The 19985-nt window shown below is 43.5% G+C and overlaps 1 protein-coding gene across 3 annotated transcripts in view; it reads left to right on the forward strand.

Moving 5' to 3' along the window:
• The window catches only part of FGD3 (FYVE, RhoGEF and PH domain containing 3), a 191171-nt gene that overhangs the window by 136691 nt on the left and 34495 nt on the right, over positions 1 to 19985 (forward strand). For all 3 annotated transcript variants that reach the window (XM_084633492.1, XM_084633491.1, XM_084633493.1), the window contains 5 exons: positions 13812 to 13958; positions 14288 to 14380; positions 15610 to 15689; positions 16102 to 16132; positions 16658 to 16759. In XM_084633492.1, the coding sequence (XP_084489618.1) occupies positions 13812 to 13958; positions 14288 to 14380; positions 15610 to 15689; positions 16102 to 16132; positions 16658 to 16759 (453 nt within the window). The remainder of the gene's footprint in view (positions 1 to 13811; positions 13959 to 14287; positions 14381 to 15609; positions 15690 to 16101; positions 16133 to 16657; positions 16760 to 19985) is intronic.

The following is a 19985-nucleotide window of genomic DNA, read 5'->3' on the forward strand; positions in this document are numbered from 1 at the left end:
CTGCAGTTTTTCCCCAAAACACCAGCTTGAACTTTACAATATGGCTAATTAAGCCCTTGGATCTCCAGGGTGCCTGGGAGGTGGGGTTAGTGGAAATACAATACCCACACAGCTGGAACACTATCAACGAAGACACCCCTTTTGAAGTCACCTTTGGAGATATGGCATGGAGTTTCATCCTACGATGAGGTTATTACGCGTCCATACCCGAATTACTGGATCATATGAACAGTATCATAGCTCGTCACCCCGGACCGCCTGAGATGATCATGAACTACGACCCTGTGGGTAGAAAAATTAGACTTAAATCCGCCGCTTTTACTTATATGTTTTCTACCAGCAGGGAGCTAGCTAACATTCTGGGCTTGGGCCCCAAACACAGCATCCAAAAATTCCCTTTCTCGGCAGACATTACAGGGGGTTTTAATTCCTTGTATCTGTACACGGATATCGTAGAACATCAGTTTGTGGGGGACTTTCCTGTTCCCCTGTTACGTTGTGTCCTCGTCCAAGGAAGGAACAATGAGTTTGTCACCATCACCTACGATAAACCTCATTACGTCCCTATCAGTAAACACCACATCGACTCCATTACCACTGAAATAAAGACAGATCAGAACAAAAGCGTCTCATTTCGCTTTGGCAAGGTGATCATCAAGCTACACCTGCGCCCCCGGAGAGAACGAGTTTTCTAAAAAAGCAAAACAGTATTATGGCGATCCTAAAAAATTACGGCAAGCCCAACGTCTACAGAAACTATTACAAAGCCCAGGCGGGATACGCCCTTCGTGGATATCATGGGGCCCCCGAGATGTATGGGGCAGGCGTGGGTGGAATATTCCGTAGCCTCTTTCGAAAAGCCGTACCGCTTTTGAGGAGGGGGCTAGAGATTATTAAACCCCACGTAAAAACCACCACTCAAAACATAGCTAAAGACGTAGTAGGTCACGTCTCCCGCGCTGTTCTGGAGAAGGTGGGGAACACAGCTTCACAGGAAGGATCGGGGCTGATGTACATTAAAAGGAGGAAGAAGAGAAAGAGAAATGCGTCATACCCGCGACGCACAGGTCCCCCGAAACCCTTTAAAAGAAGGGCTTTGATCCGCAGGGTCGGCCATAAGCGAAAGTCCAAGAGGAAGCCTGGGCGAAAGAGGAAACACTCTCCGGCTGATACGAGAGATATCTTTTAATCAACATGGCTTTCGTTCATTGTGGGTCTGAAGAATGCACCAAATCCGAACTAGACTTGTTCCAAATAGCCCCTATGCAGACCAGCATTGAGAAAAGCATCTACATCGAGGTGCCACCTCTGTCGGCCATTACGGAGTCTGCCCCCATTGACTTTTTTATAGCAGGGAATGGCGTAGATTATATGGATTTAAACAACATACTGCTGTAACTGTGTTGCAAGATTGTAAAAGGAGATGGAACTGAACTCGACGCGGATGCCGAGGTGGGCCTGGTGAATTACCCAGTGGCCTCTATTTTTAGTCAGCTGGATGTCACGCTCGGAGACCGCCTTGTAAGCCAAAGCAACAACTGTTACCCTTACAGGGCCTTTATAGAATCGGTGCTCAATTACAGCAACGACACCCTCACCACGCAATTTTCCGCTGGCCTCTTTTACAAAGACACTGCCGGACAACAGGAAGACACAGACTTGGATGGCGAGAATCTAGGGTTTGTGAGGCATGCAAAGCTGACCGCTCAAAGCAGAACAGTAGAGCTTCTAGGTCATCTACACAGCGACCTGTTTTTTCAAGAAAAACTATTGTTGAACGGAGTGGATGTGAAAGTTAAACTGACACGCAGTAAAGATCCTTTCTGTTTAATGGGCAGCGGTACCGAAGGCTTTAAACTGCGCATTCTATCAGCATCCCTTTTTGTGAAGAAAGTACGGGTGGCCCCGAGCGTTCGTCTGGGGCATGCCGAGGCCCTGCTTACCGCTAATGACAAATACCCCGTGGACCGTGTGGGAATGAAAGTGTTTAGCATCCCTGCAGGCAGAAGAACCTGTTCTTTGGACAGTTACCCAAAATGCTTGTCCTGGGGTTCGTGGATAACGAAGCCTTTAGCGGAAGTTACGCTAAAAATCCCTTTCATTTTAAGCATTACGATATTAATTTTGTGGCCTTGTATGTGGACGGTGAGCAGATACCGACCAAGCCTCTGCAACCAGACTTCGAGGCAGGACGCTGCGTGAAAGAATACATGAATTTGGTACAGACGGCCGGTAAACACATGAAAGATCGTTCTCTGTTAATCGACCGTGAGGAGTTTGCACAGGGTTACATCATGTTTGCCTTTGACCTGTCCCCCGACCAGGAATGCGCTGATCACTATTCCCTGATTAAAACCGGGAACCTAAGAGCAGAAATTCGTTTTGGGAAGGCTTTAACCATTACCGTCAATATGATTGTGTAAGGGGTTTTTGACAACGTCATAGAGATAAATCAGAGGAGAAATGTTCTGTTTCGCTACATGTGAACATGGACACGGTGCAGCTCTCACGTGTCTTATCAACGGACCCTTACACAAAAAAGAATTTCTTAGACGTGTTTCCCTGCGATTCGTTCCCTGGCGGCAAGCTGTCTCAGAAACCCCTAGGTTTGGTGGTCAACACGCATCCACACAACCGACCGGGTGAACACTGGCTTGCCGTGTATCTGGTGGAGCGTAACCTTGGAGAGTTTTTTTTGACTCATACGGGCACCCCGCAAACAGTGTGTTCTTTCCTAAAAGCATTATGAAATTTTTAAACAAAAATGCCACAGACATTGTGTTTCACAACAGACAATTACAAGACCCCAGCTCCATCGCATTCAGTTCAGTTCCGCCATGGCATTCATAAACACATCCTATCCCTTAGGTACATGTCTGCTAGGAACAGAGCGCGTCTGGGTGACGGCCCTGACTCAGTCGAGCATGTTAGAGCCATTAACCACAGAGCCTTTGTACACAAAAGACCCTTTATTGGTCTATGAAGAAATGTTTTTATCTTGGCCCAGCTTATTTAGCAATACTGATGCATTTTTCTTATAACACTTATTCACGTTATCCAATACCTCCTGAGCAACAGAGTCTGAGGTCTTTGGTGTTTCGGAGGGTTTGGCAGTCACACTCTGTTCCTGTTCTGGTAGAAACAGACTTAGTTTTCCTTTGTCCACATCGCTCTGCTTCACGTACATTAGATATCTTTGAAGCACGGTGCTGTAAAGTTTAGCCTTTTCATATTCACCTAAGTCAGTTCTTTGAAGAACAGATTTCATTTCAGCATCCAGTAAGCATGTTGCGGTTGTTCTGATATTTTCCTCTGTCTGAGGGGGAGCGCTTAATTGCTCCAACTGCCGGCTGGGCACCAGGTACATTTTTTCTGCATACTCCATTATCGATTAGTTAAAAGCCCCGTTATCAGAGGGATAGCAAAACTTAACAGGGGTCCGATAAACCCCCCAGACTGCTTCACCAGATGCTTCTTTCTTTTAAGTGAAACCCTTTTATTACACAAAGTTTTTATAAGCGTGCGTTTCTTTTTCAGCACACGCACTTGCTTCTGTGTTAAAGGTACGTTTCCTTTTAAGGCGTTGAGCGCTATTTCTGAGATGGCTGCTACTAGATCGTCAGAGGCTGAGCACAGTATAGCCCTCCTTTGCTGCAGGGACGATTTGCTAAGTAATTTTAAAAGGCCCAGGTTTCTTTTCACGCAGCTAGACATAGTAGTCAGCAACCCCGGCTGTAAAAAAGGGGCCTGCCAATAATTCATCTCTTTTTATACCGGGCTGTTGTTCTTTTTAAAGTATAAACTGCCAGCCAGTCTGGAGGGAAAAGACCAGTTCTTAGCCTATAAGCTTCTGGGGTGGAAGCATTTAAATCCACCACCAGGTAGCCATAAGGCCTTTTGGTAGCATCCTCAAAAGCTTCTAGAAAGAACTGAGCTTTGCCAGGGTACATTTGCCGAGCGAGTATAGCAATTTGTAATCTGTCCCTGGGGTTTTTGAACAGAACTATGTACTTTGTGTTTAGGTTAATAGTGCGACTCTTTTTTCCCTGGCAAAATACGTTCTGAACTATATACATAATGCTCAGGTTCCTGTGATGCACGTACTTAGTAAAGGCTTTCTCGATTTCATCGCTTTCACAAGTGGAGTTCATCAGATCGTCTATGATAATCATGTTCACTTTACTGGTAGGAAACAAACGGTCATCATCAAAAGCATCAGGCAGACCCTCCACAAAATTGATAAAGGGGTATTTACAGAGCAGTTCTTTATACAGAGGTTGCCAACAACTGTATCACCACACAATATTCTCAGGCGTAACAGACAATGTTTGTTTGGCATTATCCAATACATTTTTTATAAAGTAACTTTTCCCGCAGTTGCTAGGCTCCGTGAGAATTGCAGAAAAGGGGTGTTTCCACCTCATATCCATTTTTCAAAAGCCGTAGGGCAGGGTTTTAAACCCTTCTCCTACGACCCTCTTGTTGTAAACAATTTTCTGTGTTTTTTTAAGGGTTTTTGTCTCTATTTGCCACTGATTTTTGTTTCTTACAATAGAGGGTTGCTGTACCTCTATCTTTTTTGAAGGGTTCTCTCGCAGACCCATGCAATAGTCCAGGACTAGATCTTTCAAACTGTCAAAGTTGATCTTTTTACAGTTTGCTACGTTCAGGGTAATACCTTTGACCTTCATACAGGCCTTTCCTCCCGACAGTTTATACCCGTATGTTTTTGGGCCTGCCGAGACAAACTCGGTGATGTGTTGATCTGGTGGGATCTTGCTCGTGAGGTCCCCTAAATAATCCCCCAGAGGGGGATTCCAGGCCCCCTCTCTTTTCGCAAATATCACCGAGTCAGTGTCGTGGTACAGGCACCGCTCTTGCAATCCGTCTAGGAGGCTGTATAGTTCTAAGCGGGCATAAGCGGTGGTGAAACAGGCTATGAAAACATTGGTATTGCCAGAGACAGAATAACGGTCTTTTGCATGCTTCCAAGATACACACGCTGTTTCATCGTCGATAAACTCACAGGATGAAACCTCGTAGTTGGGGGAAAATAGGTATTGAAAGAGTTCGTCGGGGTCTCTCACGATGCTGATATTGGGTAGGTTGGTTCTTTGGCCGAATTTACCCCACAGAGAATTTAAAAACAGTTTAGCAATTTGGCGTTTAGCGGGGTTTAGCCTGATCTCGTGTCGGCGTAAAAGCACGCCTTCTTTCTGGTAGAAATTGTTAACATACTTATTTTGTTTGTCTTCGTCTGTGCGCCAGCTGGGATACCCTGAAGCCTCTTGTTTCTGGTGGAGGTGTAATTTTATGTACTCCGAAAAGAGTTCATCAGATTTTTCATTAAAATGCCAGATTTCATAGATTTTAGCTACCTTCGCTATGGCTGCGTTCAATTCCACCGTGCACCAAGTCCCCAGGATGGCCCTCTCCTCGTCAGTGTGGGTGCACGTCTCCCGCTGCTCGGTTTCCGCACAGGTTCGGCATAGCGGGAACATAAGCTTGCCGCCCACTCTGACAGGTAACAATGGGAAAAAAGAGGCCTCATGGGGGGTACACTTTAACTTTTGCAATTCCAAAATAATTTGCAAGGGGTCCAAATTTGTCATAAACTATATCGGGGTGCCCAATAGGGTAGTCTTTGGTTTTGTTTACAAAAGGGTACAAGCTGGTAAAATCATAATCGTGGATTTCTTCGCCGGGCTTAGGTTTATAATATAGACAGATGGCGTTCGTCCTCCCCCCAAAAAGAGCATCCCTAAGCATGAGAGGCTGGGGTAACTGGGCTCGGTTTAAAAAGCTCGCAAGCTCCCTGTCTGTTTCTTTCATCACCACCCACTCGTGCTCCCAAAGAGTCCTCACTACAAAACCAAGCCGTTTTAGATAGTCGGTCTTGAGCTGAGTCTTGTAATAAAGAAATCCAAAAGTTGTACCCATCATAGGGTTTTGTGCTTTTTCACAATGACAGGCGACACAGCCGTGAAAAAAACACCCATTAAACTCAAAGGCTGTGTGTACCCCGTCAATATTGGCATAACCGTCTAAAAAGTAGGGGCCTACCTGTAGTTCCCCACCCTGTAAAGTGTGCTGTATTTGTATATTTTCTTTTTGAGAGATATACAACAGCCACTGGGTAGATGGTGTCGAATATCTCTTTTTCTGTCTGTGATAGTTGTCTGGAGGGAGAAGAGCTACTGTGTTAGGCTCCAAAAACATAAACCTGTACATAGCCATGCAGACAGATGCCAGCGTTATGTACCGGAACGGATCTATACACAGTTTTATCTCAGTGAATTTACCGGGTTCTCTCTCTGCTAGATCGACCTTCTCCGTCATATTCATAATTTCTTTTCTGTATAGGATACAAGCCTGTCTCAAAATTTTTACATCCTGCTGGCAGTAATACGCAAGCTCTTTCTGCAGGTCAAAAGTCTCAGAGCTGTGGTCTTGATACCAGTCGAGAAACTCTGCTTTTTCACCGGGCATCATGCTTTCTACACCGTAGTGCTCCACACGAGGCATAGGCCCCACATAATTTTGATTTTCTAAAGTGTTAAAAAAATGTGGAAAATACGCTTTGCAACCTTCAAACCCCATCGCCTATGGGAGCTTGCTAAGCTTCATGGGCAAGAAGTTTAAAGAGTCTATAAAATGAATGCCAAGGGCCTTAACTTTCACACACATTAATTTACTACCCTGAGCGATCAATTCTATGCACATCTTTTCCTTCAGTAACTGTCTAACGCAGAAATACGCATCATAACCTTTGGAATTATGCGCTAGGAACGTGTAGACCCGGAACTCTTTGCCAATAAAGGTCTTAACAAACATAGAAAGACATTCGTCACCCTTAAATTCCCAGGATTTTTCCGGCTTTAGGGACATGGCAAAAATGTAATTGGGAGTGTGCAACCCAGTCTCTTGCATGCATTCAAAATCATAAAAAATATACTTTTCTGATGATTCGGGCTTTCTAAGGCTACCCATAAAACAGAGGTGAACGTTTACATCTCCAACGATCAAACCCTGACACTGCTTACAGCGCCTCCCTTTACACCTGTGCCGCTTGTCCACGTACGCCTGACATTTATCGCACAAAGTTTTAGACAGGCATTCAACTTGGTTTTTTGACATGTCTGTCTAAACACTCTTTGGACAGATAATACAGTTTACAGCTAGGACACCTCCGCTGCACACCCACGTTGTCAGAGCATGTTGCGCTCAAGCAGAGGCGGCAACGATACCTGCAAGAATGGTCGTGACTGTACACTGTGTGGCAAAACTCACAGTAATTTTTTGCTCTGAACAACTTTTTCACATCCAAAACCCCATAGTAATGTTCATCGTGCAACAGGATAAAATAAGTCTTAGGGTACACGGGGCCCCCCGTTTTAAAAAAAACCCAGCCACCTTTCACCGCATACAACACCACCTGTATGTTAACTCCTAAATGCTGTTGAAACTTTGCCACGTCACTGAGCATAACCTTTTTTTGATCTGACCACCCCAGTTTCTCGTGCAACTTTCTCGCCTCTGCTAACAATTCCGCATCCGTAGGTTTATGACCGGCCATGACGGCCAAGAGCCCTCCCGCAAAACATAGATTGGTACCGGTGTAAGTCAGGTCTACTAAACATTGTCTCTTTTTATGAATAATCTGACTACTAAGGATAGAATTTAAAACTCTTTGAGCACCCCACCCCTATTTTTTACAACTGTCACAACGAGGCACAACGTACCATCGAGATGCAATTCTCTATTGCTCTGAAGCAGCTTTGAGGTCTGATTTAAGAAATCCTCAGCGGATAGCTCATCCCTAGTTCTTCTGACCGAAAACAAAGGATTAGTTAAACGACGGCTCTCTAAACGTAACTGTACGTAATCATCAGGGCCTACCCTACCATTAACGTCATCAAGAATTAGCTGTATCCCTCTGTGTATGGCTTCAACAGCCTGTTGAGCTGAATTTATTTGCTCAAGATGGACAAAATGAAACTCCTCACAATACACCGATCCCCCAAATCTAGGTAATTTACGTTGCCAACTTCTCACTCTCTCCATATACACCTCTGCATTTTCAGGGTTACTTGGGGGTTCCTCTACGGAACCATCAATGGCATCTTCTACATCAGATACTAATTGAGAGTCAGACTCTGAGACGCCCCCTTGAGGGTCATTGGGAGTAGATGGGACCCCATCTAGAGAGCCCTCTGGGGAATTTTCTAAACCAGAGTCTGATTTCGCGTCCCCATTTTGAGGGGAGTTTGAGACATGCCAGTTTGAGAGCCTCTGGTAGGGGGCATCTCTTTTTGGTTTTTTTCCCTCATTACCTCTTTAGCCCTTTTTAAAATTTTTACAGCGACCCTGGCCTGGAATTTTTTGGCAGCCATCTGTTTATCCCCCAAGCGCCATCCGCCCTTTTGTTTACACATGAGCTGATGTGCACCCTTGAGGGTACCTCTTTCCACACCTAGTCATGCCTGATCAGAGCCACCCTTTCCAGCTCCCCTTTCTTTTAGGCCCCCTGAGGATTCAGCGTCCATCAGTTTTCTGAACACAGCGTCGTATTTTTTCCAAATCTTTTTAGAATGCCGTAGTTTTAGACCCCCCGAGGATACAGCGTCCATCAGTTTTCTGAATGAAGCATCAAACTCTTCCCAAATACTAGAATATGGGGGATCTGTGACAAGCTTATGGTTTTGGGAGAATGGCTTGTCAGTCCTTAGTTTTTTATTCACAACCCCTAGAGCGCCTGCTCTGGGTTTGTGAAAGTGTGTGTTTCTGCACACATTCAGAGCCCCTAGAGTGCCTACTCCGGGTTTGTGAATGTGGACGTTTTCGCTCACAGTTTTCTCAGGGCTTGGTGCGGCGGTGGCCACTGAGGAACTGGAGTTGTGTTTGCATGGTTGCAATACCTTGGCATTGCAGGTGTTTTCAATCCTTGGTTTTTTATTCACAACCCCTAGAGCGCCTGCTCCGGGTTTGTGAATGTGGGCGTTTTTGCTCACAGTTTTCTCAGGGCTTGGCGTGGCGGTGGACGCTGAGGAACTGGAGTTGTGTTTGCATGGATGTTTTTTACCAGAGTGTTTTGTTTTGTCTTTGGGTTTGACGTAAATGAGGTTTGGACTGGGCTGATGCTTCATCTGCACTCTTGTGCTGTTTTGCGTTGTTAAAGGTCTCAAAGCAGATTCCTGGTTCTTTGGTGGTTCTCGGGGAGGGGTCCTTGTAGCTCCCACTACAGCCTTGTCAGAAGGGCTGCATATGCCTGATTGGGGCAGGGCGGGAAAAAAAAGCATTTTACAAAAACGTAACTTTGCCAGCTTTCTCACCCACACCTATGTATGTACTTAAAATACAAAACCTCATAAATTAACCAGACTAATAAGCAAAATATATTTACCCGGCTTCATCCATCCATCTGTCACTGATACTTGTGAATTTTTCTTTTCAGTTGTCTCTTTCCTTTTTCTTTTGAGCATTTTTACCCGCTCATGTTTTGACCGTGCTGTAAAGCAAACAACATTCTAATAAAACACATGAAACTGTCTAGTAAACTTTAAAATAAAATAAAAAATATCCATTAGGGTGTTTTTTCTATTTAAAAAAGTCATAGCTTTAAAACAAAATAATCCATTTCAGGCTGTACAACAAACACAGGTTTTGAGTTTATTTCTACCACTTTGAAAACAACCCCCACAAATATTTTTTTTAAAAAATACGTCTCATTTTGCAAAGTAAAAACCCTGTTAATTGGAAACACACCATCACCATCAGTTTGTAGACATATACTTTTTAAAAACCACCTATGTTTTACACACACACAACAAAATACTTTTCAATAAACCCACATGCTTTTAAAAAGACCCCTGGTTGTTCTGTCCCCAGCCCGGCCTCAGCCATGTGTGCTTGGGGTCTTTGGGGTAAAAAAACAAGCCAAAATGTTAGTTCGTATTAGCTCCCAAATCCCTATTCAACCTATGTAATACCTGAAGTTATTAAGCACAACTACAGTTAAAAATGGTTTTTACCTTTGCCTGGTGATGAAGTGCAACTTAAAGTTACTGGCTCCATGCTAAACAGATCACACTGCAATAAAGATATGCACCATTATTTACTAAGACAGCATGGCCAAAGAATGGCATTATATATAATATATATATATATATATATATATATATATATATATATATATATATATATATATATTCAGAGTTAAAAAAAAAACCAGGGAACATACCTCCACTTGCAGTCCAGCAGCAATTCAAGAGAGTTTCTGTTGAAAGAGACAGTCTCCAAGCTACCTGAGGTTTTTTTTTTTTTTACACCATCCTAACTCTTTTGTTTCAAAATAGTTAGCAGGTTGATTGGATCACCCCTCCCTAGCATTCCCTTTTGTGATTGAGGATGGGGAATAAGTTTTCTGCACAATTGGGCTGCTTTTCTTTTTTTCTTTTTTAAGTTCAAATACTTCTTTGTTTTTTTCCCCCCTGTAGGGCCTTCTTACAGTAACCATTTCATGTGAGGGGCCCTTTGCAGATATCAATGAATGTCTTGGGGCTTGTTTTTGTTTTTAAAAACATGTTTCTTTCATGCTTAAAGTTTGGTGGGGCAGGGGTGCTTTCTAGAAAAAGTGACCCGTGGCCTTCAACCAACTCCTGGGCCATATTTAAACTGGCCTATAGTGTTCCACCAACTCCAGGGGTTATATTTAAACTGTCCAATAGCATCTGCGAACTCCTGAGGTTTTATTTCATTTCATATTAATCAGAACTCACCATCCTCACCCACCCACCTCCCTTACTATGGGTGCACCCCCATTCAAAATTAACCCTATGACAACAAGGGTGAGTAATCACAGCCACCCTGACTATTCAGTGAGGAGGGGGCGGGGGAGTGGTTAAACCCGTTCAGTTCAACAGAATAAGTCAGCTGTATTGTACTCAACCACATGTCTGAACCATCCCTGTTTGTTTTATTGTTTTTCCCCTTCCCACAACATACATTTCAGCTTTTTTTTTTTTTTTGCTGTAAATGGTTCTCTCTTACACAAAAGACACAAGAGCTAGGTTCTCACAAACATTTTTTTTTATTTAAAAGACATACAGCTCCTTGAAAACAAACCAAGATGCTCCATTAAAAAAAGAAAATGAAAAAAAACTTTAAGCTACCTTAAGGGCCAGAGACCTTTTAACAGAAATACAGATAATCACAAAGCCCTTTTCAATAGATTTTTTTTTAAATTTACAGGTACCAAGTTTTATATCGCATGTTTGGCCCCTCACCATTTTCTAACTTAATCCTTTTAGATTTCTTACAAATAGCCTTTTTCTTAAGCAGGGTTCTGTAACTTTTTGTGCGGACCAGACGGTCAATATAACGCTCTAAGCAGGCATCTTCCGGTTTGGTCATTTTCTTTAAAACATGGTCAGGGTCTCCACTGAATTGCACAGCATTTATCAAGGTCACCCCTTGTGCTAAATGTTCTTGGGTTAGGCACAGACATTGCATAGCATAACCTATGGCAATAATAGTGTTTAATAAGCTTTCCAAGCACAGCTCAGCACACAGGCCCCGGAGCTTGCAGTTTATATCCACTGAAGTCCAAGTCACACAGTCATGGTGCCGCTGGCCTGGTGCATCTATGACACAGCCCTCACAGTCTTCAAAAAGCTTTTCCCTAAGACAGTGATTAAGAACAGAATAAACAGCAACGCGTACAATAGTCTGCATGACTTTTTTACGCTCACGACGTGGCACTGGCTCAGTCAGTTCCATGGCAAGCCTCCTCCTAAACTCCTCATAGCCGTCATCCTCGGAGTCCTCTTCAACATTTTGTGTCGGCGTTGAGCAAAACAAGGTGGGCCCGGTTCATCTTCGCTGCTTGGCGCAATGCTGTCCAGGGTCTCCGGGTCCTCTAGAAAGGCATCGTCGAACTGTCGAGAGATTTTTTTTTTTTAGAAAAGAAACAGCGCAAGCACCCCCCTGCTTGGTTTTTGATTTACACAATCCCTGGTTCCTAGCCCCGTTACACCCCCAACCTCGACCGTCACCTCTTACGCATTCATTTACCTGAGCGTTGTCTCTTCCGTTCATCTTGTCCACTAATGACTTCCCCGAGCTGCGATCACCTTCCACCTCTCGGGGGGTGGACAACAAGAGGCCATCACGCTCATCGCGATGCCTCACAAGCAGCTGGGTTTCAGGGTCAGACTCCGGTGTGTCCATCAACGGCTGGGCCAAAGGGTCCTCCTCGGAACTCTCGCTGATGTAGCGCTTTCTCCATACAAGTCCAAAGGTCCTCAGGGCTAAAACAAAGTCCGAAGTTCTCACGGGGGTGGTGAAGGAGTCCATGTTTCCACGATTTGTAAAAGACAGCCTCTTCCGCCCGACGCTGGGACTTATGGGGTGATGGAGCTGCATTCTGATTGGCAGAGGGGTCACACGCCACTCTTCTGGGCGGTTCACCCCATCCCGAATGTGCCCTATTTTGGTCAAATCTGGTCTCCGGGTGGCCTGATTGGTAGAGGTCAGTGGGAGGAGTCGTTAGAGGGGTCACACGCTAATCGTTTCCGGTCGGGTCACCCCACCCCGGAACTCATCCTGATTGGTCAAATCTCCTCTTGGGGAGGTCCTACAGGGGCGAAACCCCTCTTGATTGGTAGAGGGTTGGGGGTGGAGTCGTTAGAGGGGTCACAAGACCCACTTCCGTAGAGGACACCCTGCCCCGGAACTCACCCTGATTGGTCAAATCTCCTCTTGAGGGGAAGTCCTACAGGGACAAAACCTCTCCTGATTGGTAGAGGGCAGTGGGAGGAGTTGTTAGAGGGGTCACATGACATACCTTGCTTCCGGTCACGTGGCAGCCTTGACCCTGGAAGTAATACCCCAGATGGGGGCAGGACTTCCGGTCAAGGGGCGGTGTCAAGGTGTCAAGGGGCGGGGTTAGGGTTTGATCGCTTCCGGTCACGTGGCAGCCTTGACCCTGGAAGTAATACCCCAGATGGGGGCAGGACTTCCGGTCAAGGGGTGGTGTCAAGGTGTCAAGGGGCGGGGTTAGGGTTTGATTGACGGTAAGGCCCGTATACTACTGCCATAAGCTCAGGTACTAGAACCTTGCAACTAGAATTACTTGCAGAGTAATTATGTGCATGGTGCTGGCAGTTGGATCTCGTTAGCACGGATGAGAATACAAGAGAGGCTGGAGTATTGATCTGAGACTGAGGGCTGGAATACAAGAGATTATGCATGGAAACACAGAAATCGCCAAACTTTGGGAGAAAGCTTAGGCTGAGATTTATATTGTGTTGCTGTTGGGTTACCATTAAAGCCAAACTCCAAGGAAGAGTTACGTGTAAACTACACTCAGTGTGTGTGAGCTCTGTTTGGAGCAGGGTAGGAACTCTAGCTGTTCACAGTGTGCTACTGGCTCATTCATTGGCTATACTGGACTTAACCTCATTGCTTTCATTGATATGTGTTTAATGTATGGATATGAAAGATGTGTGTTTAATGGATAGGAAAGATCCAAAACCATCCAGATAATTTCAAGCAGACTGACCAAAACATGCAGTTGTTCTATTTCAAGCAAAGAGTGAGACAAAAGTGACCACAGTAGAGAAGTGAAACTGTTGAAGGGTAGGGAACTGCAATATATTTTTGAGGTAGATCTTTCACCCTCCTCCATAATATATTTGTTTCCAGGCTTATTTGGGTCATACTCACAAAAAATGGTATTTTGGGTAACAGACAAGTGAAGTAACTTTAAAAAAAATCGCTGCTTGGATAGACATTATGTTCTGCGCTTACAGGAAAAGATGCACAAGCTGTTAGAAGTATATGAGCGACTTGGGGGTGAAGAGGACATTGTTAACCCCGCCAATGAACTCATTAAAGAAGGCCATATCCAGAAACTCTCAGCTAAGAACGGCACAGCTCAGGATAGGTACTTGTATCTGGTGAGTTTCTTGCCAATTTTTTCACACTCATATATTCAGAGTTACTGCTATGAAACATTCTCTTCTTTCCTCTCTCTGATCACAGTCCAAAATGCAATGGCCTACTCTGCCCAGATGCCCCTCTCTTCTCCTTAGACTTTTCTTTCCTTTGATTTGTGGTTAACTCTCTGAAACATGTTGTGTAAAAATGAACTATATTAGATTATTTACAATAGCGGCGTTTTGTTATGAGACACCAGAGCCTGGACCCTGAGCCATGATGCTTTGCAATCAAAATGTGGATCCCTTCCTACCTGTATTATCTAGTACATATCTTTTCTCCACTACAGTTTAACAGCATGGTGTTATACTGTGTGCCAAAACTGAGGCTGATAGGCCAGAAGTTCAGTGTTCGAGAAAAGATGGACATTGCAGGCTTGCAGGTTGGTATCTACTTTTTGTGCTTAATCACAGTTCTTCTCTATAGCCAAAAGGGCAGTGATGCATTGGCTTTGAGGCTGATGCCAGTTTGTGGCTGGAAGTTGATAATACTCCTGACTATAAGGCAGCTAGACTTCATCACAGAATTATCTGCCTGTGCTAGTCCATTAGCTAATTCTGTCACCCTGGGGAGCTGGAATGTCAGTAACAGTGCCACTCCGATTAAGTTGATGGTGTCACAGCAGTCAGCTTTTTCACTCTTCAGCTTGGGGTTTGGTTTGGAAATGAGCTCAAAACTTCGAGGCCTAAGGGCTGGTAGAATGTTGTCAGGAAGCCAAAATTAGTTCAGTATCCTCAAGAGATGTACCAATAAACACTGGTGTCCATGGACTGGTTCAGACATCTGTGAGCTAATGCACTAGTTTCCTACACTCCTGTCAGATGTACTATGGAATTGAACACTCAGGTATATTTCCTCTGTTATCTCATAAATAGAAATATTGTGCTGCATATTTTCTATGCTGACCTCTTGACATACTTCATCAAGTGGTCAAAAGTTCTGAGTGTGAGATTTGCATACAGTAGAATTGCCAATAACTGTGGCTAGTATAAAGTGGGAACATGGGCATCTCTCTCAATTATACATCATTGTAAAATGTGGGCTACGACTCCTTTAGCAGCTCATTACACATACCTAAATTGGAAACTCTTTCTCAGATGTATGACTTTGAGCATAGGTAGGTAAGTAAGGTCCCCTCCTGCACAGATTGCTGTGGGATGAATGGGAAGGGGCAAGGAATATGCGAAATCTTGACTGCACCCAACTTACAATTTAAAATTTTTGAGTAGGGTGACCAGATTTCCCGATTTTATAGGGACAGTTCCGATTTTTGGGTCTTTTTCTTATGTAGGCTCCTATTACCTCCCACCCCCGTCCCGATTTTTCACATTTGCTGTCTGGTCACCCTTTGTTTGAGGTATGGGACCAGATCCTGTCCTGTGTTTGTACTGCGCCTCACACAATGGGGTCTGGTTCCATGATTCTGTCTCCTCTAGGCACTACTACAATACAGATAATATATAATAATAATGAAAAGAATCCCTTCATCATTTTAAGCTTTATGCTGTATTATTTTTGGTAGTCACCCCAGCTTGGATATTTAGAGGATTGAATGTAGTGTTTGGGAATAGTTATAATGAAGAATATAAACTATCAACTTGCTTTTTCCAGGTCCAGGAAATTGTCAAGCAAAATGTGACTCATACATTTTCGATAACTGGAAAAAAGAGATCCTTGGAACTCCAAGCTAGGTACAGTGTTTCCTCTGAATTCCAAAGTCTGGGAATAGAAACACTTTTTATTTCTGAGATAGGGACATGACTATGCTAGAATGACCTCGTTTCAGACCCTGAGATCAATAACAAACATGATTAATTATACTACAGGTAATTTTCTGCTGTTAAGTCAAAGCATATTAAAGTGCAACATTGATTTGCATTCATTATTAAACAAACAGCTTATAATGGGCTGGTAAATCGAATTCCAGCACCATGTCATGAATTTTGGTAATTATTATTTAAGGTCAACATTATGAATGTTTATAAGGTAGCTGGTGTACAAGTTAAAATTGTTTCTGGAAATAAAACTGTGAGAATATCAATATTTTGATTTACTGAAAATACTAAATGTAGAGCAAATGTGTCTTGTCTTTTATTTTTACAGGACAGAAGAGGAGAAGAGAGAATGGATTCAGGTTAATAAAAAAACATTGTTATACTGACGGAAATCCCCATGTATCCAGCTCATTTCATTGATAACATTCTCACATTTGGATTATGAACAAATGGAAGTTGTATGTAAGAAATAAGGCAGGGTGACCTGAAGGGCTTAGTATGGAGTAGGAAGTCCTGCATTCTAATCATGGCTCTGCCACTGACTTTGCTGTCTGTCTTTGTGTAATCCACTTTGTCTCTCTGCCACAGTCACCCCATCTCTAAAATGAGGACAGCAATCCCTAAGTGCAGTTAGGAGGAGAGGTCAGCTCCACCAGCCGCAAGAGAAGACCCTGGTTTCTGAGATTAGTTAGTACGTACCTTGCAAGTGGAAGACTGATAGAAGACTAAAAATCTTGTAAGAACAAAGAATTGTGACAGATAGTTTATCCGCCTCTCAGTTTTCCACTAGAGCAAAGATTCTGCCAGTTTTCCTAAACCGGAATTTTTCCAGGACACGCTTTGTGACCCACACTTTTGTCTGCCCCTGGCTTTTTTTTTTTCAGGTAATTCAAGCAACAATTGAAAAACATAAACAGAACAGTGAAACATTTAGGGCTTTTAATAGCTCTTTTTCTCAAGAAGATGAGCATCTTCCAGACTCTTCGGTAAGCATGAATGAAAATTCTACCTGTCCTTATTTTTCCTAAGTATTTTCCAGACTTTTTCGTGAACTCATATACAGCTAACTTTCTTTTTTAACACTATCGTCCTGGTCTTGATTTTTATATTATATTGTTATGCAATGCAGACCCATTTTTCTGACTCTCAAATTTATGTCAGTCATTGTTATCTAGCCATGCAGGTATGGAATAAAATTACCCAGGGTAATTCAGTGCAGGGACCTATCAGTCATGTTTTCCAGACTAGTAGCTCACTTGGCATAACAGGTGTAATTCTTCAATGTTCTCCGTGGTTGGCTGTCTGGAATGAAGTTTGTGCAACTGGGTGGTTTTGCACACTACTTTTTTGAGAGATGCTTTTTGTTGGGAGTTTCTTCCCAGCTGCATACCTCTTACAGAATAGTCCTATGGAAATGAATAGAAAAAGATAACTTTTGCAGAGGTTTTTAATGGTACCATCTTAAAAAATTTAATAGAGAATGATATGTAGATCCTAGCAATAGAGTTCTACACGATTGTTCAAAAACACCTGTAGAGAGCCACCTTTATTAAATTCTGTACATTTTAAGAGCAGTGTCTATATTAATTTTTAAAAGGGTTCATCACTTTAAAATTCTGCAGGACTTTTCCATAAGGGATGTGGTCTCTCTGGTACTTAGTTTCAGGCAGTCACTTGAAATTGATGATAAAGACCAAGGCCAGGGTCACTGGAAAAAAAAAACAATAGAAGGGGCCTCTGAGGAAGGGAAATGTCCATGTGTATTGCAATTAGAACTGACCCCCTGGGGTCATGTGACCTGCCCTTAGGACTGGCAGATCTCAGAGCAGGGAGTCTAGGTTCTGTCCCTCCCAATTCCCTTGAAGTGCAGATCTGTTGGAGCCTCCTTTTTCAGGGACTCACCTTTCCTAGGTTGCCCTGATGCCCCTGAGGGGCACTCTGCAGAAGAGACGGTGCAGCTCCATGCAGCATTACTTCTGGGGGTAACTTCCCCAGAGCCTGAGTGAGGTATCTTATGTATGCATCTCATCCCAGCATGGCCCCTGGGCTGCAGGGAGAGGGCTACACAAGCTCCAGAGGTGGGTGGATGATGCAGTGGGAGTGAGTGAGCCCTCCGTTCCTTGAGGAACAGGGAGGATCCTTTTGCAGAGAGTTCCTTTCACGTGCAGTCAAGAGACACAAAGTAGCCCCAAATTATTCATCACTTAAGTAATACCCTATTTAAAATCAGAATTAACTCGGGGGAAAAACCTGAACCCCATAAGCTAATAAATAGGTTCCATGGGCTGCTTTCAAAGCAGAAGTGTTCAGACAGAGCATCCTCTTGTTAATGGCCAAATTAACTAGCAGACTTTCCCTATCCTCATAGGACTGACTGTCTGATTTCTTCATAATTATACCTTGCTTCTTAACCTCCAGTTTACTTTGAGACTGTGAACACGAGGTAGCCAAGTGCTCACACACTAGTAGTTCGTAAAAAGACAAGCAGGGAATAAAGGATTAATTTCTCCGCTGTGATGTGAATGCAATATACACGTTAATTTCCTCTGTACCAGGTTGCTCATCTGTATTTTCAGAAGAGTAAATTATCAGTATGATTGACTTTGAGATTTGATGTCAAGCCGAATGTGCAATAAATTGCTATCAGTAAAAAAGAGCTGAAATTGATACTGTAAATATGGAAAACTGGACAAATACCAAGAGCAATCTCAGAGCAGCAATTTTATCACATTGTAGGTATATCAAGTAAGTTTGCCATCATCATGAGATATTAGACAGATCAGGACACATTAGAGTGAAAAATAGATGATGTATTCTCCTCACTTTCTCTTGTATGACAAGAATGACTGCATTCTGACTGGCTATAATTTACGTTTATATTGGCTCCTACAAATGATGTGACTTCTGTTGAGATCCATGTTCAGTGCAGTACATTGGAGCAAGTCGTTTGCTCATCTGTCAGGGCAGAATGGGCCCTGGATCTAGCAAGCTCAGGGGAAGATCTGAAGTATGTTGAGACTCTCCACACTATGCTCTTGGCATCCAGTATTTGTGCTGAATTGGCAGTCATTAGTGGCTGCTGCAAGGCACAAGAGTCAGTCTTTGGTGTAAATTTATAGATGACTCCTAACACTTTTGTTAACTGAATTCCCATAATCCTGTGGTTTGCAAAGGTCAACGATGTGACTCAAGTGTAGGTTTTTACTTACTATCATATACATTAGGCTGAACATTTCAGTTATGCAATAGGGATGCTGAGGAATAACTGAACTAGGACTGAATGCAGCTTCCACCAGAGCTTGTCAGTGCCCTTCAGTTGCCAGCTTGGAGGGCTTCTAAGGAGTGACTGAAGTGCTCCCAACCTGTATATCTAGTAAAGTGTCTAGCCCCTTCTACTTTCAGGAGAGAGAGACCAAGTTCAATCCTGAAGTTGGATCCCAGCATGGCAGTGCATTGAGTTCCCCACTGACTGTACTAGTATTTTTAAACTGAGGTTGAAAGACTTGATTATAAAATATATATTCTTTTTACTAATTTTAAAAATCAGGCCAATATGTCACCCTGAGTCTGTGATTGTGCACTGACAAGAATCTGTATGCTAGTGTTTCTGCAGATGCAAAAAGGCATTCACACGTTCAAATCAGACAGTGTGGGCATCAACCTCCAGGAGCTCCAAGTGCCTCTTTTCTACCACGAAAGAGATGAATGCACATTTTTGTGACCAAGAATTAGAAATTCTGAGTAGGACATAGCAAAACTCAGTCTATGGGTTGTTGGCATCCCTTTGCAGGATCTAGCCCCGACCAGGCCGGAGAGAATGTTGTGTGTAAGGAACTGTAGGTGTCACTGTTTCAAAACAGTTCTGAAAATTTGCATGTCTGCTCCAACTTCCTTCCCCTTCCCATTAACGAATCCTGACCACTGTATCAGAAAGGCAGGGGCATGGGTGGTTCTGGGAGGATTGTGGGGTAAGTAAATGGGCTCAGGGGGAGGGTGCTATTGTAACCTTGGCCTAGTTCTGCCGCCAGGCTTATAGGTATTGCTTACTTAGCAATTTCTGATATAAACTAAAAAAAAGGGCTCCAAACCTGAAAACCAGTTCCTGAGCCTCTCTCTTAACTGGGTATTGCCATTGATTTTAACACCCACTTGTGTCTCTTAGTATGTTTGCATAGCACCTAGCACAGTGGGGCCATGACCCCGGGCACTGCT

Source organism: Lepidochelys olivacea, assembly GCF_965140295.1.
Source record: "Lepidochelys olivacea isolate rLepOli2 genome assembly, chromosome: 7".
NCBI lineage: Eukaryota > Metazoa > Chordata > Testudines > Cheloniidae > Lepidochelys > Lepidochelys olivacea.